Raw genomic sequence first — 19782 nt, 5'->3', positions numbered from 1 at the left:
GACCTGCGAAAATTGCCTTTTTAAAAAAAAAAAACGAACCACAAAACTCAAAATTGCGCTCTAGCGCCCCCTAGGAAAAAAAAAACCTAGACTGCCTGTAACTCCCACTAGGAAGGTCGGAGAGACATGAAACAAAAACCTCTCTGTAGGTCTGACTTAGACCTACATTTCATAATTGTACATTCTCGGGCTAAAATCGACAGGAAGTTGGCAATTCCCCCTTCAAGACAAAAAAGTACTAAAAACAGTAACTTTTGCCTCTTTGAGCTGTAATTTGACCCCCTTAACATGCTTCAAAACTCACCAAACTGAACGCACACAAGAGGACTGGCAAAAATTGTGATCTAATAAAAAAACCTAACCCCAAATCTCAAAATTGTGCTCTAGCGCAATTTTTTAATAAAACGCACAAAAAACTGCTCCTCGGATGAAAAAACTGACAAAACTGCCTGTAACTCCCACTGGGAAGGTCGGAGAGACATGAAACAAAAAACCTATATGTAGGTCTCACTTAGGCCTACATTTCATAAATCGACAACCCCCAGCAAAAATCAACAGGAAATTTGCTATTCCCCCTTCAAAACAAAATTTTTGTAAAAAACGGTCACCTTTCTTCAAAATCTATCTCCTCTGAGCGCGTTTGTCGTTTCGGCTTCAAACTAACACAGGAGAGAGATTAAACCCTTGTGTATAAAATAACAGAACAGCGTTTTAATACCTGCTCCGGTTTTGATTTTATGACCCTTCAAAAACCCGCTGCGCTGCTGTTTTTTTAAGATGGCTGCTTAAAAGCAGGAAGCACCAGCGTGCCCACACAATGCAGACAAGGTAGGTACACTAGACAAAAGTCTTGGGACACTTATGACTACCACCGGACAAAAGTATTGGGACACTTAGGCCGAAAACTGGACAAAAGTATTGGGACACTTAGGCCGAAAACTGGACAAAAGTATTGGGACACTTGGGACTACAACTTGACAAAAGTATTGGGACACTTATGACTACCACCGGACAAAAGTATTGGGACACTTAGGCCGAAAACTGGACAAAAGTATTGGGACACTTAGGCCGAAAACTGGACAAAAGTATTGGGACACTTGGGACTACAACTTGACAAAAGTATTGGGACACTTATGACTACCACCGGACAAAAGTATTGGGAGACTTAGGCCGAAAACTGGACAAAAGTATTGGGACACTTAGGCCGAAAACTGGACAAAAGTATTGGGACACTTGGGACTACAACTTGACAAAAGTATTGGGACACTTAGGACTACAACTTGCCAAAAGTATTGGGACACTTGGGACTAAAACTGGACAAAAGTATTGACACTTAGGACTAGCACCTGCCAAATACACGGGCCCGAACAACGCTGCTTGCAGCTTTAATTTTAAATAAAATGATACAAAATATAGTCATCTTGTCATTATCCTGTCAGCGACAAGAAGTCAAATAAACTGTGACATGAATACTGTGTGGGAAAGAGACAAGATGACAAAACACATCATAATCAAATATGTTCCTCTTACAGTACATTCATGTTTTAACGTACATTGTCTGTACAGCAAAGGAGGAGCCTGAGAAGTTACAATACCAACTGTCATGAAGTGTATTGTACTCCCAATTTAGCATGTGTGGATTGCTCCGTGCAGTCCAAAAATGTTCAAAACAAGCCGTTTTGGATGATGAGCGAGTGTCCTTTTTCTCCATCCTTCTTCGTTGCTGAGCTTTCATTTCAAACAATCCTTCTTCCTTCACCACAAACTGCTAACATCTTCTCCAGTCTTGGTCTTGAGCTGGGAAAAAAAAAGATCAGAAAGGTTGGTAAGCGCTGCTTTCGATACCGTCGATCATAATATTTTATTAGAGCGTATCAAAACACGTATTGGTATGTCAGACTTAGCTTTGTCGTGGTTTAACTCTTATCTTACTGACAGGATGCAATGCGTCTCCCATAATAATGTGACCTCGGACTATGTTAAGGTAACGTGCGGAGTTCCTCAGGGTTCGGTTCTTGGCCCTGCACTGCTAGGCGACATCATACGCAAATACGGTGTTAGCTTTCATTGTTATGCTGATGACAGCCAACTCTACATGCCCCTAAAGCTGACCAACACGCCGGATTGTAGTCAGCTGGAGGCGTGTCTTAATGAAATTAAACAATGGATGTCCGCTAACTTCTTGCAACTCAACGCCAAGAAAACGGAAATGCTGATTATCGGTCCTGCTAAACACCCACATTTATTTAATAATACCACCTTAACATTTGACAACCAAACAATTACACAAGGCGAATCAGTAAAGAATCTGGGTATTATCTTCCACCCAACTCTCTCCTTTGAATCACACATTAAGAGTGTTACTAAAACGGCCTTCTTTCATCTCCGTAATATCGCTAAAATTCGTTCTATTTTATCCACTAGCGACGCTGATATCATTATTCATGCGTTCGTTACGTCTCGTCTCGACTACTGTAACGTATTATTTTCGGGTCTCCCTATGTCTAGCATTAAAAGACTACAGTTGGTACAAAATGCGGCTGCTAGACTTTTGACAAGAACAAGAAAGTTTGATCATATTACGCCTATACTGGCTCACCTGCACTGGCTTCCTGTGCACTTAAGATGTGACTTTAAGGTTTTACTACTTACGTATAAAATACTACACGGTCTAGCTCCGTCCTATCTTCCATCCATCCATCCATCTTCTTCCGCTTATCCGAGGTCGGGTCGCCGGGGCAGCAGCTTAAGCAGGGAAGCCCAGACTTCCCTCTCCCCAGCCACTTCGTCCAGCTCCTCCCGGGGGATCCCGAGGCGTTCCCAGGCCAGCCGGGAGAGATAGTCTTCCCAGCGTGTCCTGGGTCTTCCCCGTGGCCTCCTACCGGTCGGACGTGCCCGAAACACCTACCTAGGGAGGCGTTCGGGTGGCATCCTGACCAGATGCCCGAACCACCTCATCTGGCTCCTCTCGATGTGGAGGAGCAGCGGCTTTACTTTGAGCTCCCCCCGGATGGCAGAGCTTCTCACCCTATCTCTAAGGGAGAGCCCCGCCACTCGGCGGAGGAAACTCATTTCGGCCGCTTGTACCCGTGATCTTGTCCTTTCGGTCATGACCATAGGTGAGGATGGGAACGTAGATCGACCGGTAAATCGAGAGCTTTGCCTTCCGGCTCAGCTCCTTCTTCACCACAACGGATCGATACAGCGTCCGCATTACTGAAGACGCCGCACCGATCCGCCTGTCGATCTCATGATCCACTCTTCCCCCACTCGTGAACAAGACTCCGAGGTACTTGAACTCCTCCACTTGGGGAAAGATCTCCTCCCCAACCCGGAGATGGCACTCCACCCTTTTCCGGGAGAGAACCATGGACTCGGACTTGGAGGTGCTGATTCCCATCCCAGTCGCTTCACACTCAGCTGCGAACCGATCCAGTGAGAGCTGAAGATCTTGGCCGGAGGAAGCCATCAGGACCACATCATCTGCAAATAGCAGTGACCTAATCCTGCAGCCACCAAACCAGATCCCCTCAACGCCTTGACTGCGCCTAGAAATTCTGTCCATAAAGGTTATGAACAGAATCGGTGACAAAGGGCAGCCTTGGCGGAGTCCAACCCTCACTGGAAACGTGTCCGACTTACTGCCGGCAATGCGGACCAAGCTCTGACACTGATTATACAGGGAGCGAACTGCCACAATAAGACAGTCCGTTACCCCATACTCTCTGAGCACTCCCCACAGGACTTCCCGGGGTACACGGTCGAATGCCTTCTCCAAGTCCACAAAGCACATGCAGACTGGTTGGGCAAACTCCCATGCACCCTCAAGGACCCTGCCGAGAGTATAGAGCTGGTCCACAGTTCCACGACCAGGACGAAAACCACACTGTTCCTCCTGAATCCGAGGTTCGACTATCCGGCGTAGCCTCCTCTCCAGTACACCTGAATAGACCTTAACGGGAAGGCTGAGGAGTGTGATCCCACGATAGTTGGAACACACCCTCCGGTTCCCCTTCTTAAAGAGAGGAACCACCACCCCGGTCTGCCAATCCAGAGGTACCGCCCCCGATGTCCACGCGATGTTGCAGAGTCCTATCTTGTCGATTGCATTGTACCATATGTCCCGGCAAGAAATCTGCGTTCAAAGAACTCCGGCTTATTAGTGATTCCCAGAGCCCAAAAAAAGTCTGCGGGCTATAGAGCGTTTTCTATTGGGGCTCCAGTACTATGGAATGCCCTCCCGGTAACAATTAGAGATGCTACCTCAGTAGAAGCATTTAAGTCCCATCTTAAAACTCATTTGTATACTCTAGCCTTTAAATAGCCCCCCTGTTAGACCAGTTGATCTGCAGTTTCTTTTCTTTTCTCCTCTGCTCCCCTATTCCTTGTGGAGGGGGGGGAACGGGTCCGGTGGCCATGGATGAAGTGCTGGCTGTCCAGAGTCGGGACCCGGGGTGGACCGCTCGCCTGTGCATCGACTGGGAACATCTCTGCGCTGCTGACCCGTCTCCGCTCGGGATGGTGTCCTGCTGGCCCCACTATGGACTGGACTCTTACTATTATGTTAGATCCACTATGGACTGGACTCTCACTATTATGTTAGATCCACTATGGACTGGACTCTCACTATTATGTTAGATCCACTATGGACTGGACTCTTACTATTATGTTGGATCCACTATGGACTGGACTCTCACTATTATGTTAGATCCACTATGGACTGGACTCTTACTAGTATGTTAGATCCACTATGGACTGGACTCTCACTATTATGTTAGATCCACTATGGACTGGACTCTTACTATTATGTTGGATCCACTATGGACTGGACTCTCACAATATTATGTCAGACCCACTCGACATCCATTGCTTTCGGTCTCCCCTAGAGGGGTGGGGGGTTACCCACATATGCGGTCCTCTCCAAGGTTTCTCATAGTCATTCCCATCGACGTCCCACTGGGGTGAGTTTTTCCTTGCCCTTATGTGGGCTTTGTACCGAGGATGTCGTTGTGGCTTGTGCAGCCCTTTGAGACACTTGTGATTTAGGGCTATATAAATAAACATTGATTGATTGATTGATTGGTATCACAACACTGCAATTCATAACTGTGAGCCTCAGCAACCACTGATTCATCTCAACATTAATTTAAGTTTATTAATGTTAACAATTCAGGTGAGAAGCCTCCCCACCACTAGTTGGCGCAGTGAATGCCACAGTGAACTCCATAAGATCTGACCAAAACACGCGTCTTATGCAGATCTGGGCAATTATTTTAAACCTTCTTGAGACATCAAAGAGGAAAAGTGTTAGAATAATTATGTATATACTGTATTATCACACTAACTTTAGTACACTTAAAGTCTGTTGCTTTAGTTACTTAGCTATTGTGTTCAAGTTAGACTTTTCTAATCTATGCAAGGACAAACTTCTTGTTTGAGGGGTGGCCTCAGCCACAAATGTTATCTTTGTTTTAGCCCGCTAACAGCCAAGGACTTCAACGACCTCAACGAAGATAAGATGACAACACGCAGACGAAGCAAGGACAAGGCCCCCAGCACATTCCGTCACGTATTGTGCGTACTGGACCTGCTTTGCATGATATATGTGACTACTCCTTTTAGAGGAAGCCTCAGCGATGTTGACTGTGGAACTCTGAATAAATAGAGAGACGCAGGAGCTGAACCTTAGAGCGCAGGGCGAGACTGTGACTAAGTGTGCAGCTCCATGCGTTCTCCTCATGAGCTAAATTGAACTCTGTGTCTGCATGATTCCTTGCTTCTTGTCTGATTAATAGATGTCATCAGTGTTTGAACCTGACAAAAAGTACCTTCCATATGAGGAGGTGTGAACAAGTGATGACATAAATCATGGTCCCAATACGTAAAACCATTGCATTTAATAGAGAATGTCTCATTTGCACCCCTGGTGGTGAAATCTATCAAAATTAGGGTGGTCCCAAAAAGGAAGGATTTTTCCAATTGACTATGTGTCAACATATGAAATAACAAGTGTGTAAAAAATTTGAAGTGCTCCCCCTCTGGTCAACATATGTAATAACAAGTGTGTGTAAGAAATAGAAATGCGCCCCTTTGACCAAAATTATCTAAAAAAAATAAAGTAAAAAATGTATATAGAGACATACTGTAATAACTTGAAGTAAATAATGAAGATTAAAAACCAATTACAAAAAAAATAAATAACTAAAAGCAGTCTTTTTCTCACAATGTGTTGACTTTTTTCTTATAAAATTGGGAACAATTTCTCATATTCCTTCTGTTTCTGTACTATTGCAATATTTTCTCGTAAAATTATTACTTTACTTTACTTTAATTTTTTTGTTGTTCTTGTAAAATAGTTTAAGTAAAATTGGTGGTGAAATCTATCAAAATGAGGGTGGTCCCAAAAAGGAGGGATTTTTCAAATTGACTGTGTGTCGGTTTTAAAAGTGCTCCCTCTCTGGTCAACATATGAAATAACAAGTGTGTGTAAAAAATTTGAAGTGCTCCCCCTCTGGCCAACATATGAAATAACAAGTGCGTGTAAGAAATTGATATATGCGCCCTTTGGCCAAAATTTATAAAAAATAAATAAAAAAATATGTATATAGAGACATACTGTAATAACTTGAAGTAAATCATGAAGATTAAAAACTAATTACAAAAAAAAAAGTCTTTTTCTCACAATGTGTCGACTTTTTTCTTATAAAATTGGGAACAATTTCTCATATTCTTTCTGTTTCTGTAATATTGCAATGTTTTCTCTTAAATTATTACTTTATGCAGAATTCTGACTTTTTACTGCAAAATGGTGACATTTGTCATGTAAAATTCTGATTTTTATCACAATATAGTCGATTTTGTTGTTGTTCTTGTAAAATAGTTTGAGTAAAATTGGTGGTGAAATCTATCAAAATGAGGGTGGTCCCAAAAAGCAGGGATTTTTCAAATTGACTGTGTGTCGCTTTTAAAAGTGCTCCCCATCTGGTCAACATATGAAATAACAAGTGTGTGTAAGAAATTGATATATGCCCCCTTAGGCCAAAATGTAATTAAAAAAAAAAAAAAAAAATGTATATAGAGACATACTGTAATAACTTGAAGTAAATCATGAAGATTAAAAAACAGTTACAAAAAACATAGTCTTTTTCTCATAATGTGTCGACTTTTTTCTTATAAAATTGGGAACAATTTCTCATATTCCTTCTGTTTCTGTAATATTGCAATGTTTTCTCGTACAATTATGACTTTATGCAAAATTCTGACTTTTTACTGCAAAATGGTGACATTTGTCATGTAAAATTCTGACCTTTATCACAATATAGCCAATTTTTTTTGTTGTTCTTATAAAATAGTTTGATTAAAATTATGACTTTTGTCATAATTTTACTAAGTAAAATTGACTTTTATCACAATATAGCCATTTTTTTTGTTGTTCTTGTAAAATAGTTTGAGTAAAATTGGTGGTGAAATCTATCAAAATGAGGGTGGTCCCAAAAAGGAGGGATTTTTCAAATTGACTGTGTGTCGCTTTTAAAAGTGCTCTCCTCTGGTCAACATATGAAATAACAAGTGTGTGTAAAAAATTTGAAGTGCTCCCCCTCTGGCCAACATATGAAATAACAAGTGCGTGTAAGAAATTGATATATGCCCCCTTTGGCCAAAATTTATTAAAAATAAAAAATAAAAAAAAATATGTATGTAGAGACATACTGAAATAACTTGAAGTAAATCATGAAGAATAAAAACTAATTACAAAAAAAATAGTATTTTTCTCACAATGTGTCGACTTTTTTCTTATGAAATTGGGAACAGTTTCTCATATTCCTTCTGTTTCTGTAATATTGCAATGTTTTCTCGTAAAATTATTACTTTATGCGGAATTCTGACTTTTTACTGCAAAATGGTGACATTTGTCTTGTAAAATTCTGACTTTTATCACAATATAGCCAATTTTTTTGTAAAATAGTTGGAGTAAAATTGGTGGTGAAATCTATCTAAATGAGGGTGGTCCCAAAAAGCAAGGATTTTTCAAATTGACTGTGTGTCGCTTTTAAAAGTGCTCCCCATCTGGTCAACATATGAAATAACAAGTGTGTGTAAAAAATTTGAAGTGCTCTCGTCTGGCCAACATATGAAATAACAAGTGTGTGTAAGAAATTGATATATGCCCCCTTTGGCCAAAATGTATCCAAAAAAAAAAAATTGGGAACAATTTCACATATTCTTTCTGTTTCTGTAATATTGCAATGTTTTCTCTTAAATTATTACTTTATGCGGAATTCTGACTTTTTACTGCAAAATGGTGACATTTGTCATATAAAATTCTGACTTTTATCACAATATAGTCAATTTTTTTGTTGTTCTTGTAAAATAGTTGGAGTAAAATTGGTGGTGAAATCTATCAAAATGAGGGTGGTCCCAAAAAGCAAGGATTTTTCAAATTGACTGTGTGTCTCTTTTAAAAGTGCTAACCCCTCTGGTCAACATATGAAATAACAAGTGTGTGTAAAAATTTGAAGTGCTCTCCTCTGGCCAACATATGAAATAACAAGTGTGTGTAAGAAATTGATATATGCCCCCTTTGGCCAAAATTTATAAAAAAAAAAAATTGGGAACAATTTCTCATATTCCTTCTGTTTCTGTAATATTGCAATATTTTCTCGTAAAATTATGACTATGCGAAATTCTGACTTTTTACTGCAAAATGGTGACATTTGTCATGTAAAATTCTGACTTTTATCACAATATAGCCAATTTTTTTTGTTGTTCTTGTGAAATAGTGACATTTATTGAGTAAAATTTCTATAATTATTATAATATTGCCAACATTTTTTATTTTTCTTATAAATAGTGACTTTTGTCAAGTAAAATTCCGACTCTTTTAATAAAATTGCCAACATTTTAAGCAATGTGTTGCTGCCATTAAATTCTAAGTAAATGATTTGCAAAAAAAACCAACATGAAATATCTTGTCTTTGCAGTCTATTCAATTGAATATAAGTTGAAAATGATTTTTTTCTTCCTTGGGAAAATGAACGCTCTGCGTTTGCATGTCTTTTCAATACTGACCTTGCGCTCAGTTGTCAATATCCGATAAGTGGTTCTCTATCTGCAATAAAAAAAAAGTGGAAAATAAAATATCAGAAAGGTAAAACACAATAATAAACATATAATACTGTTAAATTAAGACCTTCAAAAAAAAGAAGACAATTATCGTTGAGTTTTGACACATATCTTGCATTATTGTTCCCAATGATTTGAGCAGTTGGAACTCCTCCCACCATGTCGCCGGCGCCCTCGTCCTCAAAGAAGTGGTCGCCGCCGTCTGTCGTCTCGACGGTGTCCCCCGCCTCTCCTCCGCAGTGGTGCTCGGCTCTGTCGCCATAGTGACACTCGCACGCCGCCTGGTGTGTCCGCGGCATGTCTGGGTAAGGAAAGCGAGAGCGGCCGGCGTCACTTTGAGAATTGGATGGACATCATCGAGTCATCTTAGACTGAAATATGTGAAGCAGGGGTGTCAAAAAACACCAAAAATGTTTTCGATTTAATCGCGATTATTATTTGCTGCCATTCTTTGTCGATCAAACACATTTAAATTGATAACATGTGGGGGGATAAGACGGAGGGACAACAACAACAACAACAGCAACAACAACAAAAGAGCAACATAGGATATGTACAAATATGATAGTAAAAGTGATAGCAAAGAAGCAGTTAGTGAAATAAATAATAATAAAGAAATGACAATGAGCATTATTACACTACAAATGGATCAATACAAATACCAATAGAAATAGCGCTATTTATAATGAATAATACCAATAATGTATTTATATTATTCACATGTGAATAATGCTGTATGATAGACTGTATTTATATTATTCACATGTGAATAATGCTGTATAATAGACTGTATTTATATTATTCACATGTGAATAATGCTGTATAATAGACTGTATTTACATTATTCACATGTGAATAATGCTGTATAATAGACTGTATTTATATTATTCACATGTGAATAATGCTGTATAATAGACTGTATTTATGTTATTCACATGTGAATAATGCTGTATAATAGACTGTATTTATATTATTCACATGTGAATAATGCTGTATAATAGACTGTATTTATATTATTCACATGTGAATAATGCTGTATAATAGACTGTATTTATATTATTCACATGTGAATAATGCTGAATAATAGACTGCATTTATGTTATTCACATGTGAATAATGCTGTATAATAGACTGTATTTATGTTATTCACATGTGAATAATGCTGTATAATAGACTGTATTTATGTTATTCACATGTGAATAATGCTGTATAATAGACTGTATTTATATTATTCACATGTGAATAATGCTGTATAATAGACTGCATTTATGTTATTCACATGTGAATAATGCTGTATAATAGACTGTATTTATGTTATTCACATGTGAATAATGCTGTATAATAGACTGTATTTATGTTATTCACATGTGAATAATGCTGTATAATAGACTGTATTTATATTATTCACATGTGAATAATGCTGTATAATAGACTGTATTTATATTATTCACATGTGAATAATGCTGTATAATAGACTGTATTTATGTTATTCACATGTGAATAATGCTGTATAATAGACTGTATTTATGTTATTCACATGTGAATAATGCTGTATAATAGACTGTATTTATGTTATTCACATGCGAATAATGCTGTATAATAGACTGTATTTATGTTATTCACATGTGAATAATGCTGTATAATAGACTGTATTTATGTTATTCACATGTGAATAATGCTGTATAATAGACTGTATTTATGTTATTCACATGTGAATAATGCTGTATAATAGACTGTATTTATGTTATTCACATGTGAATAATGCTGTATAATAGACTGTACTTATATTATTCACATGTGAATAATGCTGTATAATAGACTGTATTTATATTATTCACATGTGAATAATGCTGTATAATAGACTGTATTTATGTTATTCACATGTGAATAATGCTGTATAATAGACTGTATTTATATTATTCACATGTGAATAATGCTGTATAATAGACTGTATTTATGTTATTCACATGTGAATAATGCTGTATAATAGACTGTATTTATGTTATTCACATGTGAATAATGCTGTATAATAGACTGTATTTATGTTATTCACATGTGAATAATGCTGTATAATAGACTGTATTTATGTTATTCACATGTGAATAATGCTGTATAATAGACTGTATTTATGTTATTCACATGTGAATAATGCTGTATAATATTTTGTATTTATATTATTCACATGTGAATAATGCTGTATAATAGACTGTATTTATATTATTCACATGTGAATAATGCTGTATAATAGACTGCATTTATGTTATTCACATGTGAATAATGCTCTATAACAGACTGTATTTATATTATTCACATGTGAATAATACTGTATAATAGACTGCATTTATGTTATTCACATGTGAATAATGCTGTATAATAGACTGTATTTATATTATTCACATGTGAATAATACTGTATAATAGACTGCATTTATGTTATTCACATGTGAATAATGCTGTATAATAGACTGTATTTATGTTATTCACATGTGAATAATGCTGTATAATAGACTGCATTTATGTTATTCACATGTGAATAATGCTGTATAATAGACTGTATTTATGTTATTCACATGTGAATAATGCTGTATAATAGACTGTATTTATGTTATTCACATGTGAATAATGCTGTATAATAGACTGTATTTATGTTATTCACATGTGAATAATGCTGTATAATAGACTGTATTTATGTTATTCACATGTGAATAATGCTGTATAATAGACTGTATTTATATTATTCACATGTGAATAATGCTGTATAATAAACTATTTATATTATTCACATGTGAATAATGCTGTATAATACTGTATTTATACTATTCACATGTGAATAATGCTGTATAATAGACTGTATTTATGTTATTCACATGTGAATAATGCTGTATAATAGACTGTATTTATATTATTCACATGTGAATAATGCTGTATAATAGACTGTATTTATATTATTCACATGTGAATAATGCTGTATAATAGACTGTATTTATATTATTCACATGTGAATAATGCTGTATAATAGACTGTATTTATGTTATTCACATGTGAATAATGCTGAATAATAGACTGTATTTATATTATTCACATGTGAATAATGCTGTATAATAGACTGTATTTATATTATTCACATGTGAATAATGCTGTATAATAGACTGTATTTATATTATTCACATGTGAATAATGCTGTATAATAGACTGTATTTACATTATTCACATGTGAATAATGCTGTATAATAGACTGTATTTATATTATTCACATGTGAATAATGCTGTATAATAGACTGTATTTATGTTATTCACATGTGAATAATGCTGTATAATAGACTGTATTTATATTATTCACATGTGAATAATGCTGTATAATAGACTGTATTTATATTATTCACATGTGAATAATGCTGTATAATAGACTGTATTTATATTATTCACATGTGAATAATGCTGAATAATAGACTGCATTTATGTTATTCACATGTGAATAATGCTGTATAATAGACTGTATTTATGTTATTCACATGTGAATAATGCTGTATAATAGACTGTATTTATGTTATTCACATGTGAATAATGCTGTATAATAGACTGTATTTATATTATTCACATGTGAATAATGCTGTATAATAGACTGCATTTATGTTATTCACATGTGAATAATGCTGTATAATAGACTGTATTTATGTTATTCACATGTGAATAATGCTGTATAATAGACTGTATTTATGTTATTCACATGTGAATAATGCTGTATAATAGACTGTATTTATATTATTCACATGTGAATAATGCTGTATAATAGACTGTATTTATATTATTCACATGTGAATAATGCTGTATAATAGACTGTATTTATGTTATTCACATGTGAATAATGCTGTATAATAGACTGTATTTATGTTATTCACATGTGAATAATGCTGTATAATAGACTGTATTTATGTTATTCACATGCGAATAATGCTGTATAATAGACTGTATTTATGTTATTCACATGTGAATAATGCTGTATAATAGACTGTATTTATGTTATTCACATGTGAATAATGCTGTATAATAGACTGTATTTATGTTATTCACATGTGAATAATGCTGTATAATAGACTGTATTTATGTTATTCACATGTGAATAATGCTGTATAATAGACTGTACTTATATTATTCACATGTGAATAATGCTGTATAATAGACTGTATTTATATTATTCACATGTGAATAATGCTGTATAATAGACTGTATTTATGTTATTCACATGTGAATAATGCTGTATAATAGACTGTATTTATATTATTCACATGTGAATAACGCTGTATAATAGACTGTATTTATGTTATTCACATGTGAATAATGCTGTATAATAGACTGTATTTATGTTATTCACATGTGAATAATGCTGTATAATAGACTGTATTTATGTTATTCACATGTGAATAATGCTGTATAATAGACTGTATTTATGTTATTCACATGTGAATAATGCTGTATAATAGACTGTATTTATGTTATTCACATGTGAATAATGCTGTATAATATTTTGTATTTATATTATTCACATGTGAATAATGCTGTATAATAGACTGTATTTATATTATTCACATGTGAATAATGCTGTATAATAGACTGCATTTATGTTATTCACATGTGAATAATGCTCTATAACAGACTGTATTTATATTATTCACATGTGAATAATACTGTATAATAGACTGCATTTATGTTATTCACATGTGAATAATGCTGTATAATAGACTGTATTTATGTTATTCACATGTGAATAATGCTGTATAATAGACTGCATTTATGTTATTCACATGTGAATAATGCTGTATAATAGACTGTATTTATGTTATTCACATGTGAATAATGCTGTATAATAGACTGTATTTATGTTATTCACATGTGAATAATGCTGTATAATAGACTGTATTTATGTTATTCACATGTGAATAATGCTGTATAATAGACTGTATTTATGTTATTCACATGTGAATAATGCTGTATAATAGACTGTATTTATATTATTCACATGTGAATAATGCTGTATAATAAACTATTTATATTATTCACATGTGAATAATGCTGTATAATACTGTATTTATACTATTCACATGTGAATAATGCTGTATAATAGACTGTATTTATGTTATTCACATGTGAATAATGCTGTATAATAGACTGTATTTATATTATTCACATGTGAATAATGCTGTATAATAGACTGTATTTATATTATTCACATGTGAATAATGCTGTATAATAGACTGTATTTATGTTATTCACATGTGAATAATGCTGTATAATAGACTGTATTTATATTATTCACATGTGAATAATGCTGTATAATAGACTGTATTTATATTATTCACATGTGAATAATGCTGTATAATAGACTGTATTTATATTATTCACATGTGAATAATGCTGTATAATAGACTGTATTTATGTTATTCACATGTGAATAATGCTGAATAATAGACTGTATTTATATTATTCACATGTGAATAATGCTGTATAATAGACTGTATTTATATTATTCACATGTGAATAATGCTGTATAATAGACTGTATTTATATTATTCACATGTGAATAATGCTGTATAATAGACTGTATTTATATTATTCACATGTGAATAATGCTGTATAATAGACTGTATTTATATTATTCACATGTGAATAATGCTGTATAATAGACTGTATTTATATTATTCACATGTGAATAATGCTGTATAATAGACTGTATTTATGTTATTCACATGTGAATAATGCTGTATAATAGACTGTATTTATGTTATTCACATGTGAATAATGCTGTATAATAGACTGTATTTATGTTATTCACATGTGAATAATGCTGTATAATAGACTGTATTTATGTTATTCACATGTGAATAATGCTGTATAATAGACTGTATTTATGTTATTCACATGTGAATAATGCTGTATGATAGACTGTATTTATGTTATTCACATGTGAATAATGCTGTATGATAGACTGTATTTATGTTATTCACATGTGAATAATGCTGTATGATAGACTGTATTTATGTTATTCACATGTGAATAATGCTGTATAATAGACTGTATTTATGTTATTCACATGTGAATAATGCTGTATAATAGACTGTACTTATATTATTCACATGTGAATAATGCTGTATAATAGACTGTATTTATATTATTCACATGTGAATAATGCTGTATAATAGACTGTATTTATGTTATTCACATGTGAATAATGCTGTATAATAGACTGTAATTATATTATTCACATGTGAATAATGCTGTATAATAGACTGTATTTATATTATTCACATGTGAATAATGCTGTATAATAGACTGTATTTATGTTATTCACACGTGAATAATGCTGTATAATAGACTGTATTTATATTATTCACATGTGAATAATGCTGTATAATAGACTGTATTTATATTATTCACATGTGAATAATGCTGTATAATAGACTGTATTTATGTTATTCACATGTGAATAATGCTGAATAATAGACTGTATTTATATTATTCACATGTGAATAATGCTGTATAATAGACTGTATTTATATTATTCACATGTGAATAATGCTGTATAATAGACTGTATTTATATTATTCACATGTGAATAATGCTGTATAATAGACTGTATTTATATTATTCACATGTGAATAATGCTGTATAATAGACTGTATTTATGTTATTCACATGTGAATAATGCTGTATAATAGACTGTATTTATGTTATTCACATGTGAATAATGCTGTATAATAGACTGTATTTATGTTATTCACATGTGAATAATGCTGTATAATAGACTGTATTTATGTTATTCACATGTGAATAATGCTGTATAATAGACTGTATTTATGTTATTCACATGTGAATAATGCTGTATAATAGACTGTATTTATGTTATTCACATGTGAATAATGCTGTATGATAGACTGTATTTATGTTATTCACATGTGAATAATGCTGTATGATAGACTGTATTTATGTTATTCACATGTGAATAATGCTGTATAATAGACTGTATTTATGTTATTCACATGTGAATAATGCTGTATAATAGACTGTACTTATATTATTCACATGTGAATAATGCTGTATAATAGACTGTATTTATATTATTCACATGTGAATAATGCTGTATAATAGACTGTATTTATGTTATTCACATGTGAATAATGCTGTATAATAGACTGTATTTATATTATTCACATGTGAATAATGCTGTATAATAGACTGTATTTATATTATTCACATGTGAATAATGCTGTATAATAGACTGTATTTATGTTATTCACACGTGAATAATGCTGTATAATAGACTGTATTTATATTATTCACATGTGAATAATGCTGTATAATAGACTGTATTTATGTTATTCACATGTGAATAATGCTGTATAATAGACTGTATTTATAGTATTCACATGTGAATAACATAAGTGTATATTGTAGCGTCCCAAATATATTTTTTTGTTTTAGTATGGTTTTTGTTTGAGGACAAATTTGACACAAAACTTCCTAATTGTTAGAACTAGCACTGTTTAATATGTTTGTGTGTATGCTTCACCGATGACACTATTTGATGAATTCTGCCTAGCAACAAGATACTTTTGACAAACACTTTCCTGTCTATTAATAATGATTAAATGTTAAATTAATACATAATTAAAACAACACAACTAATATTGTGTAAATACAATGAAATAAATAATGCATAATAAAATGCGGTATTAAGTTATATTATCAAGCATTGAGTTGCACAGCTATGTGAATCACTAAGCCGGCAATGGCTTGGTCTAATACGGGCGTCAGCAATCTGCGGCTCTTTAGCGCCGCCCTACTGGCTCCCTGGAGCATTTTTAAAAAAGGATTAAAAATGGAAAAAGATGGGGGGGAAATAATTGTTTTGTTTTAGTATGTTTTTTGTTTGAGCACAAACATGACACAAACCTTCCCAATTGTTAGAAGTACCACAGTTTAATATGTTTGTGTGTATGCTTCACTGATGACACCATTTGGCGAACATCGTTTTGTCCTACTAATTTCGGCGGTTCTTGAACTCACCATAGTGTGGACTATGACGCAACAGTTTGTTTACATGTAAAATATTCCACTCCTTTGTCTCATTTTGTCCACCAAACGTTTTGTACTGTACGTCAGGGGTGCTCATTACGTCGATCGCGAGCTACCGGTCGATCTCGGAGGGTGTGTCAGTCGATCACCAGCCAGGCATTAAAAAAATAGTCCTAAAAATGAGCGATCATAAATCTTCACTATGACGTCACTTTCGTCACTTGATTGACATTCACGGCACCCGAGGGTCTTCTGAGATGACGCTGGCTGATCATTAAAATTACCGACTGGAAGGCGAGAAACACTTTATTTCAACAGACTCTGGCGCCGTACCTGTCGTCAAAACTCCAAAGACCGACTGCACAGTTGTACAATAAAAGCGCTGCTTCATCCTGCCTGCGCTACCAAAATAAGAGTCTCAGAAAGCTGGCGTGCACAAGCTAGCAAGCTACGGAGTTTGCCGACAATGTATTTCTTGTAAAGTGTATACAAAGGAGTATGGAAGCTGGATAAATAAGATGCCAAAAACCAACCACTTTCATGTGGTATTGGACAGAAAGGAGGACTTTTTTTCTCCTCCATTCGAAAATGCGGACGTTATCAGCACCACTGTCTGATTCCAATCAATGCAAGTCATCAGAATCAGGTAATACACCAACTTATATTATTGTCTTCATGAAAGAAAGGAATCTATATGTGTTAAACATGCTTGTATTATCTTTAAACACTTTTAACTTATTAACAATATTAACTATATGTGTTAAACATGCTTGTATTATCTTTAAACACTTTTAACTTATTAACAATATTAACTATATGTGTTAAACATGATTGTATTATCATTAAACACCTTTAACTTGTTAACAATATTAACTATATGTGTTAAACATGCTTGTATTATCTTTAAACACCTTTAACTTGTTAACAATATTAACTATATGTGTTAAACATGCTTGTATTATCTTTAAACACCTTTAACTTGTTAACAATATTAACTATATGTGTTAAACATGCTTGTATTATCTTTAAACACCTTTAACTTGTTAACAATATTAACTATATGTATTAAACATACTTGTATTTTCATTAAACACCTTTAATTTATTAACAATATTAACTATATGTGTTAAACATGCTTGCATTATCTTTAAACACCTTTAACTTATTAACAATATTAACTATATGTGTTAAATATGCTTGTATTATCATTAAACACCTTTAACTTGTTAACAATATTAACTATATGTATTAAACATACTTGTATTTTCATTAAACACCTTTAATTTATTAACAATATTAACTATATGTGTTAAACATGCTTGCATTATCATTAAACACCTTTAACTTGTTAACAAAAACATATATTTCATAAATAAGTAAATATAAATTATATATATGAATGAGGTAGATCCCCACGACTTGATCAATTGAAAAGTAGCTCGCCTGCAGAAAAAGTGTGAGCACCCCTGCTGTGCGTGAATGCACAAAGGTGAGCTTTGTTGATGTTATTGACTTGTTGGAGTGCTAATCAGGCAATATTGGTCAGTGCATGACTGCAAGCTAATCAATGCTAACATGCTATTTACTAATGTTACTAATTTCCTAATGTTTTTTTAATGTAAAAATGTGTAGAATATTACATTTCAACATTTCTGTCAACGAAGATTTGCTTGAGCATGGGACACATAGTCATTTTGATAGTAGGCTATTATAGCTAGACCAGGGGTGCTCACACTTTTTCTGCAGGCGAGCTACTTTTCAATTGATCAAGTCGTGGGGATCTACCTCATTCATATATATAATTTATATTTACTTATTTATGAAATATATGTTTTTGTTAACAAGTTAAAGGTGTTTAATGATAATGCAAGCATGTTTAACACATATAGTTAATATTGTTAATACATTAAAGGTGTTTAATGATAATACAAGTATGTTTAATACATATAGTTAATATTGTTAACAAGTTAAAGGTGTTTAAAGATAATGCAAGCATTTTTAACACATATAGTTAATATTGTTAACAAGTTAAAGGTGGTTAAAAATAATACAAGCATGTTTAACACAAATAGTTAATATTGTTAACAACTTAAAGGTGGTTAAAGATAATACAAGCATGTTTAACACATATAGTTAATATTGTTAATAAGTTAAAAGTGTTTAAAGATAATGCAAGCATGTTTAACACATATAGTTAATATTGTTAACAAGTTAAAGGTGGTTAAAGATAATGCAAGCATGTTTAACACATATAGTTAATATTGTTAACAACTTAAAGGTGGTTAAAGATAATACAAGCATGTTTAACACATATAGTTAATATTGTTAATACATTAAAGGTGTTTAATGATAATACAAGTATGTTTAATACATATAGTTAATATTGTTAACAAGTTAAAGGTGTTTAAAGATAATGCAAGCATGTTTAACACATATAGTTAATATTGTTAACAAGTTAAAGGTGTTTAAAGATAATGCAAGCATGTTTAACACATATAGTTAATATTGTTAACAAGTTAAAGGTGTTTAAAGATAATGCAAGCATGTTTAACACATATAGTTAATATTGTTAATAAGTTAAAAGTGTTTA

At 33.5% G+C, this 19782-nt stretch overlaps 1 protein-coding gene across 2 annotated transcripts in view; it reads right to left on the bottom strand.

Moving 5' to 3' along the window:
* Positions 1-1112: 1112 nt before the first annotated feature.
* Positions 1113-19782, bottom strand: part of ralyl (RALY RNA binding protein like) — a 180441-nt gene continuing 161771 nt past the window's right edge. Inside the window, exons 7-9 of one of the 2 annotated variants that reach the window (XM_061978784.2) lie at positions 9282-9424; positions 9070-9109; positions 1113-1797 (exon numbers count right to left, since the gene is read on the bottom strand). In XM_061978784.2, coding sequence (XP_061834768.1) covers positions 9077-9109; positions 9282-9424 — 176 coding nt within the window. In that variant the 3' untranslated portion in view covers positions 1113-1797; positions 9070-9076. The remainder of the gene's footprint in view (positions 1798-9069; positions 9110-9281; positions 9425-19782) is intronic. The other variant, XM_061978785.2, reaches the window with a different exon arrangement.

The sequence above is a fragment of the Nerophis lumbriciformis genome, linkage group LG19, assembly GCF_033978685.3.
Source record: "Nerophis lumbriciformis linkage group LG19, RoL_Nlum_v2.1, whole genome shotgun sequence".
NCBI lineage: Eukaryota > Metazoa > Chordata > Actinopteri > Syngnathiformes > Syngnathidae > Nerophis > Nerophis lumbriciformis.
Note: the sequence above shows the minus strand (reverse complement) of the source record. Positions and strands in the feature narration are given on the sequence as shown.